Here is a 9,129-nt window from a genome sequence, read left to right on the forward strand (position 1 = left end):
ACTTGAAAATTTGAAAAAAATTACGTCGTATCGATAAGAATTTTAGTAACCGATACTAGATTTCAGTTCGATTGGACGGAACGGTGTTCAAAAAATCCCCAAAATACACTGACACACAATACACATAAATACACAGAAACACAAACACATACGCACATTTTTCTAGATTATGAAAACGTGATCAGTGATCGATTCCGAGTTCGAATCAGTCAAAATATGCTTCAAATATCATTGCGGTTGAGCACAATATCTGCGACACAATACAGGCCGTTCATACCATTTCGTGGAAATGGCAAGCTGGCGTCGAAACGAGCCAGAGCAAACAAATGGACTATGACTGTCATTGCTCATCCCACCATTGTTCATTATATAATGTGGTTTTATGTTTTTTCCATATTATTTTTGTAAAAATGATATTTTTAAAGAAATTTCTGCCAGTACCGTAATCCCGGTATTCAGACTAGTTTCAGCACCGGGATTCACGGTACCAGAAAACACCGGGATCCCGGGATTGGAAGCCTTAATCACTGCAAACCTACATATATGCGATTACGCCCATGCAACACAAACAACGTTCTCAACAAATCTGGCGAACTCGCGCCGAATCCTTTGAATTCTTCCAAATACCGTCGCGAGAGTGAACTCGTGGAGTTGTAGTCTGATGCAGGTTGCAGTTGCAGTTACTCGGTTCATGACGTCCTCACCGCTTTGTAACTGTTTATTTTTACTTCTTATTAGATATGCAACACAGTTGGTTATCTCTACGATTGAGTTATTGATTCCGTCAGGTGTATTATGGAGCTGTCGATGTCTGTTTTGTGTGTGGTAGATGTTAAAATGGTGTGATCATTTATGTACGACTTGAACTTTTGCCAGTTAGCTCTCCCGTAATCCAAATTGTGCTTGATGATTTCCTCGGGTTTCCCGTCGATTTACAAGATTATCGGGAGGTGATCAGACGACAGAGCTAGAAGGGCATTTGGCGTCAATATTTTTGGGCAGTTCTTGACGAAGACAAGATCTAGTGTGGATGTTAAATATTATGTTAAGATCGGATACCAATAATATTTTTTGGGGAGGATCGTAAGCAGATGCTACTATGTGACGGGTGTTGTTAATTTTTTATTACATTATATAAATGCTTATGGAACTTGACATGTAAAATCTAATAAAAAAATTCCATGGAAAACTTGAATTTTTCCGTTGAAATGGATGAAATATTTATATTTTTTGAAAATACATATGTAGATTTGACAATTTGATTGGCAATGAAATAACTATTTGTTGAAATCTGATAATTTTTGTGTTCATATTATATTCCGCGAACATATGTATGTAAATATGTATGTACATATGTACATTTTTTTTTTGATTTTTCAATGCTTTTTATTATTACGAAATTATGTTCACAATACATCTTATATCTATTTTAATAGCTACTGATCTACTGATCATTTTCTATTTTACAATTTAATTTAATTTGGTTAGTAATCATAGTATTATATTATTCTAATGTTAATCTACAGTATAATAGGAAAAAAGAGCTTAAAAACCTATTTACAATCCTTTTAAATGCTCATAATACATCTAATACATAATATTAATTAAAGACTCGCTAAAGTTGATGACCTAAAGCAGATTGTGTTTAGATAATTTGTGTTTATACCTGAAGGGTATAAACATTTTGATGTAATCACCGAGACTCTTCACAAGTGTGTTAGTATGGTTATTAGTGATTCAGTCATAGAATCTACTGGTTAGTTTGTTAGTAATGTCTGTAACAAACGGAATATTATATATGGCATGCAGTTTTTTCAAGTTAGTATATATGGGTGTGTTATAAGTTATTTTTAGGGATTTATTTTGTATTACTTGGAGCTTGGAAAGGTTAGTATTCGAGGCGTTATTCCATACAGGTGAAGCATAGGTTTAATAATGGTAATATGAGCGCGCGATATAATTTTATTTTATTTTGAGTTGATAAAGAACTATGGCGATTAAATATTGGATATATTGAGGATATACCCCGCATCGCCTTCCATTTCGCTCCCTACATACATATGTACATACATAGATATTATGTTTTGGCTTAGAAAGCGCTGATTTCTAAGCGTTGATTCAATAGTATTACAAATTTATAAATTTTGTGTTAAAAAGTATTTTAGTGTTAATTAATTAATTTAGATGTTCAATTATATCTACATTTATGTATATTTTATCGATATAGGTATGAATACATATGAATTGTATCCGATTCTATTAATAATATTCCGTATGACGCTCTCACTTTTCGTCCATTGTACCAGTATATTTATCCAGAGAGGAGTTTTTAACTTTGCAAAGTGGTGATTGAAAAGGGTTCGGAAAATGATGGAAAAAGTAGGTAAGTACCGGGATTACCTAAACTCGAAACATGAAACATTGATTATTTCTGGTACTCTCACTCTCGCTACAAACTAAAACTCTGGGCTTTGTTTTTTTTTCCTCGCGATTGATTTGTTTGAATTTAGCGGTCTCTATTTAAGATCTCATTTAAAATATAAACCTATCCCTTCCGTTTTCATATTTTAATCTGAGTAAAATAAACATATCTACTTACATTTAAAATAATATAATTGTATACGTATGTAGGTCGTGCATATTATATTGTCCACGTATAATATGATATTTTGACTATCGGGTAGACCAGTATTTCTTAGCCTTTTCACTTTAGCCAAGTCACGGTGCACTTTTGATCATGAGAAAAAAATTAATGTGAACCAGAATTGAAAGGTCAAAAAATAAATATGCGGACATAATTTTTATTACAAATTAAATAAATTACATAACAGTTATAGAAAAAAATTCGGATGTGACTAACCCATGACTTTATCTATGTATTTGAGGAATATAAGAAAGTCACAAAACAAAATTTGATAATTAAAAATACATACACGTTCATACATTACGGTAATGGGAGCGTTTTCGACATAAATTGAGCGCAAATGTAGGGTAACCTACACAAGACAAAAGTTCTACTTCCGGTTGACGGATTTTGTTGTAAATTTTTTTATTACTTAAAATTACTATAATAATTATACACATTAAATATAAAGAAAATAAAACTAATTTAAAAGATCAAAATAAAATAATGAAATACTGTTTTAAAAAAAAATACTTCTTCCGGTTGACGAATTCTGATCACAACCTTATCAGCTCTAAGCTAGTACATAAATAATACAAATATAAATTTTCAGTTTGATACGTTCAGGGGTGTGAAAATAATAGTGGCCACAACATTTTTGACCTTTCTAAGAGGAAAAAATCCCACTTCCGGTTTATTAAATTTAATAAATTTTTTTTTCACCAAATTGATACAAGAATTATACTTGAATTTTTTCGTGAAGAGCACACATGTTTAAGGGGTCGAAAAAAGTTGTGGAAGAAAAATCAAACAAGAGTAAACTGCCACTTCCGGTTGACGGATGCTTACCAAATTTTATACATAGCTTTGTATTAAAATCCAAAAGTTTTCTGAGAAAAACATAAAAAACCTCGATTTTCTAGATTAACAGTATTATTTCCGGTTCAGGTAAAACTATTCAAAAAAAAATAAGTTATAAATTTTATAATTTCTATTACAGGTAAAAAAATGTCAGTCCAATTCAGTTAGTGGTTTGGGAGATAATCGAATTCAAAAACTTAAAAAAAAGAAGACCCCCTATAATGGGAGGTACCATTTCCGGTCTTTAAAAATTTGAAAAAAATGTACGTTGTGTTGATAATAATTTCAGTAACTAATATTAAGTTTCAGTTCTATAGCACTAACGGTGTTCAAAAAATCCCCAAAATACACAGATACACATTTTTTCTAGATCATTAAAACGTGATCGATTCTGAGTTCGAATCAGTCAAAATCTCGGTTCGAATTTTCACATGGTCACAAAACTTCATCTATTGTTACTACGAACATAGATAAAGTAAAAATAATTAAAGAAAAGATATATCTATACATATACGGAAAAACTGTAACTAAAATTATCCTTAGCAAAATTGAATTTATTTTATGTAAAAATAAATTAATGTGATACTTGAGCTTGTCAGATTTTGCAGATTTCAGAGAAACATTTGCTCGAATATTTGATATAGCTGACCTCAATTCTTCGTCTAAATTTTACGCCTTTTTTACATTTTTTTGTTTTTATATTAGTTATTGTTGAGAAACCGAGCTCGCACAAATATGATATTGAAAACTGCAACAAAATTTTCAGTGCCCTCATTTAAAGAACTGGATATTCCTCTTGGATAGAAATCCAAAATTCTTCAATAGTCATTTCGGAAACTTAAATATTTAAAGTACGATCCGTTGACATGGAGACCAATTCTTTTTCCGGTTAGAAATCTACAACTCGATGTATCAACCGTAGCAAATGGATTTCGTACCCGGTAAATAATGTTCAATTTTTTTTCCAATAAAGTTAAATGTTATGTTACAGCGGAATGTTTTCTTTAAGTGAAGGAAACATATTAATTTTATTTTCTCTATTATTCGATTTTTCCAAAGAGTTATTTTTTCCGAAATCCTGTCAATTTGTCAGTGGATGTCAAAAATTTTCGTTTTTTTCTTAATGCTTGTGTTAGCGTTATTTAAGTAATTAAAAACATCTGCTTAATATGCCATTTTAGCACACATCATTCTGATATTTAAAAAAATCATCCATACCTTCATTTCGGAAAAAATTAACAATTCATTTTTAAGTTTTATGAATCAGCATAAAACTTTACCCCTAGATAACCACCTGACTTCAGTGTGATAAAGCAAACATTTGTACTTAGCTTCCATAGAAATGCAAAGTTTTTTAAAAGGTCACGATTTGATGAAATTTACCATATTTACAACTTGGTCTTTAGTGCTGCTGGTAATGTTTTCGAAACTAGAGATTCTCTATTCTAAAAACAGTGCGTACATATTACAAAAGGATTTCTTGTCTTTGCAAGGGTAACAGATCCTTTAAATGAGCCTACAATTGACGGACCACTATCCGTACAAATTCCTACACATAACTCCCATGATATTTCGAAATCACATTAGATCTTTCGTCGGTTTTCACTATTTCGCTGATTTTTCTGTTTTTACCATTTTTTTCGCGGTGCACTTGCAACAGGCTCGCGTTGCACCGGTTAAGAACCACTGGGGTAAACCTTCTAGTCCGTTTGTCGCGATTGGCGTATGAAAGTTTGAAATCTTTACAATTTAAATATGTATTAGATTATTTCAGACCTAAAATTTTTGAACGTCTGCGGTGTGCGTTGCGGACTTTTAGCCTGCGTATTATGTAAATCACTGTTTGTGAATCCGGGAATAATTATTCTCTTAAAATTGAAATTGTTATCAAGTTACTTCATATAATACTTGTGTATGTGTTTAGTTATATATTAAGCTCATTTTTTATTTTATTATATTTGCAATTGAGAAATAAAACCAATAAATAGACAGGTATGAACGTTCATGTTTAGAAGCAAATAGACTTAATTATTTCATTTACCATATAAATTTAATTAATGAAAAATATGTTCACTTTTTTTGATAAATAAAAAGCTTAATAAATATTGACGATGATATTATGCTAATGATGTATTTTTCTCGGATTCTCTGAAGTTTTTTCTTGGGAAGATCCGCATAAATTAATATAAACTCGCCTCTTAAGTATCCGAAATTTAATTTTTCCCGGAAAACGCGCACGCAGTTTTCTCGCAGGCTTTGTCCATATCTAAATGAGATGAAGACTGAACGTCGCGCCGGGGAAAATGATGAATTTAAGTTATTAAACTTTTTTTTCCAGTGGTCCACAACAGTCGAGTGCGGATGTGCCTTTTCTCGCTGGTATACGTGTTTGTGTCGAGGCCGGAGTTCGAGATATTATCTATAAAACTAATTATAAGTCGGGGCCCGGTTTCAGCCACTTGAAAAACTTCTTTTTTCAATATGAAACTTTTCACCTTCCCCGGCTGGCCAATCGAATAGACTCAGCTCGAGGGTAGAGTGGCTTCTTCAACCTTGATAGGGGAGATGGGAAGCTGTTTCTTTTCATTTTTTGCTATCATACTTTTTTCGCACGAAATCTTTTCTAATAAGCGATTAGTTAGGCTCGTCTCGACAAAAGCTCAAGTTAACCAAGTGTGAAAATTCAACTCACTTTATTTACATTATAATTTTTTTAATATTCGAACAATCGTTTATTTTCAAATTTCAACGGTTCAATTAAAATATACTTATGAATTGAACGAGAGATTAAATATTTTCTAATGAATTATATTTATTTTCCGAGACATTATGTATATATATATAAAACTTTTTAAAAATATACTTAAAAACATATTATATACATGCATATACATATATATATATATTATCTCGAAGACTTAGAATTTTGCTTGCTTGTAAAATTTTTATTCAAAATGTACTCGAGCGTCTCTTAAAGTTAAGTGCCAACTAAATATCGAACCACTTGAAAAATATCAGATAATATAATACTTTCATCAACATAATATTTCAGTACGTAATAACATTGAGCTTGTTATAAAATATTTATCAATTAATAGCTATATTTCTCTTATCGTATTGCATTAAGTGCAAAGCATTCATCTTTATTACCCTGGTAGACATTAACGCCTTTAGTTTAGCGAAGTTGCTCGTTCCGGGAAACCGATAACGCAAACGCTTGCCGGGAATTGAACCATTTTTATACACGTGTATATACTATATTACACGTGTAGTATTGTTTAATGTACGTGTATATAACATGCACGTATGTATGTAGCGGCGGTGTGATTTATTGTACGATCTCTTAAATGTTGATATGGATATCTTCTAAAGCCTATAATCCTCAACTGGAAAGCCGCTCGATCCATTGTATTATCTTGAGCACACTGCGACGAAGTGAAGAAGTGAAGAAGACGGAGACGAAGAATTTATTTGGATAATCGAACCGAAGGCTTCAAGCCTATATTGTCGCATTTAATGACACTTGACGGCTGGGTGGGAGGTTGGGGTGGTGAAAACCTCTCGATTTTGGAGGGGTAGAGCGACGACAACCTTCTATATTTCATTTTGACCCATTTCAATGCTGACTTCTCCAATTTAACACGATTGAAAATATTCTTTTCAAATATTTTGCAATTTAATAAATCGTCACGACTTTTTTCCCACTAAAGAATCCTTGATATCATTTTTAATAACTGAAATCTGACTGATGCTTCAGTCGGTTTTCAAAATAATTTCAGTTGAATAAATAATGATAAAAATTTACTAATGAGAAGAATCCTAAAATAAAAACGAAAAACACGATGAAAGCTGTTTTATTATTTTAAAATAAGTACATCTACTTTTTTTATTGTACATATAAATTGTTGTAAATAATCACATATATCTTTTCACTATAATAACATTTATTACGAATGAAAAATTCGTATATTAAATTATATTTATTTGACTGAAATTTTATATCATTACATATTCTTAAGATTAATAAGTATTGATACAATTTTAATACTGAAATAATTTGAACAAAATTTTAAACTAAAGAAAATTAATCTCTACATCTGACCAAACGTTTAAATTGCTTAAATTGTAATAATTAAATATGTATATAATATATTATATTATGTCAAAATTAAAAATAGATTTGAAGTACCAAAATATATATTTAAAAAATGTAGTATAAAATCTATTGTTTATAATTTTTTAAAAATTAATAAGCATTTTAATCAAATATGTATGTATGTATGCACCTTTTTATTTATAAATATAAATTACTTTCAGCAACCATTATGTAACTGGAAAAATTATTTACTAAAATAGCTTACGGCTTATAAAAAATATTTTTTATGATACATATGTTATTCAAAGACTATTATAATCAATAGGAAACACACATAGAATTTGAGCACATTGAAAAATATTAAAATTCTATATTTTAATCAATTCAAAATTTTCATTGATTTGATACATAAATAATCATAATCAATAATAGCTAGTATTAATAATCCAAAATTTATAGTCGAATTATTCAATAATATAATTCATATACATAGAAAGAGTTATTTTAGAGCAAACAACAAGGAATTAATTTAGGCCCACAGCACGATATTATAGATGGCCCTTTTCCGACAGGTCCTGATGGTACTACCAATTCCAAATCATCCCCATCTTCGTCTTCATCTGTTGGCGAAAGTTCTTCAACTGAAAAATCTGCTAACTCATGATTAGATGGCGTGTTTTTCGATGAATTTCCAAAAAAACTCACCAATTCTTCTTCACTGCATTATAAATTTAATTTATTATATATGATATGAATATTTCAAATCCAATGATATTAAATCAAATTAATTATTATGAACCTTTCATCAGTATCCCAGGCAACAAGAGGTTGCTGTTCTCTAGTTCCTGGAATCGGCAACCTCTGTAATGGTAATAAACTTCCAGAAGGCTTTTTATATTCCTGTAAATAATATACGTATTGTATTTTCAGCGAAAATTTTTATTAATATGACCTTGTGTCATACCTGATTTCTATTCTTCGATCCCAATCTTCGGTGTAATAAACGAGAAGGAGGCGCTCCTGGTAGTCCATTATTAGGAGACATTACCTAAAAGCATTAAAACATATTAGAATGTTTTTTTCATTAGATTACAAAAATAGTATTATGATACTTACCGGAGATGGAATGTCACATATCGGTTTGGCATCGCCACTATCGATTCCGCTATCCTCCATTGTAATGCTAATTCACTTGCGCATCTCCACACCGTACGAATCCTAAAAAATCAATAATCACATTCTTGTTGCAGCCGTATCGCGTAGCTTAGTTGTGATAACAAAGAAAATCTGACTGCGATAGTAATCATACACATTTTCATTCAAGAAAATCGAACAGCTGTTTGCCATATGTCACTAGCGCAGGTTCATAACTTTAAATATTTTTTCACATATTGCACGTAATGCACGCGATGCACTTACTCAAACTGAATACATTAACTGTGAGATGTATGTAATGTGGAGTCGCTCTGTCGTATCCTCTCCAAAGTGAGTCAAAATTTTCTTTTGTTTGGCGGATGCCCGTCAAAGGGATACGGTTTTCCCGACGGCC

General features: G+C 31.1%; 1 protein-coding gene across 1 annotated transcript; it reads right to left on the bottom strand.

Moving 5' to 3' along the window:
- Positions 1 to 8,084: 8,084 nt before the first annotated feature.
- Positions 8,085 to 8,803, bottom strand: LOC143920449 (uncharacterized). Its single transcript, XM_077443339.1, has 4 exons — positions 8,697 to 8,803; positions 8,545 to 8,628; positions 8,380 to 8,480; positions 8,085 to 8,298 (listed from the first exon to the last, which is right to left on the bottom strand). The coding sequence occupies exons 1-4, from the start codon at positions 8,754 to 8,756 to the stop codon at positions 8,085 to 8,087; spliced, it is 459 nt and encodes a 152-aa protein (XP_077299465.1). The 5' UTR covers positions 8,757 to 8,803.
- Between the last annotated feature and the right edge of the window lie 326 nt (positions 8,804 to 9,129).

Source organism: Arctopsyche grandis, chromosome 12 (assembly GCF_051622035.1).
Source record: "Arctopsyche grandis isolate Sample6627 chromosome 12, ASM5162203v2, whole genome shotgun sequence".
In the NCBI taxonomy this organism is placed as follows: Eukaryota; Metazoa; Arthropoda; class Insecta; order Trichoptera; family Hydropsychidae; genus Arctopsyche; species Arctopsyche grandis.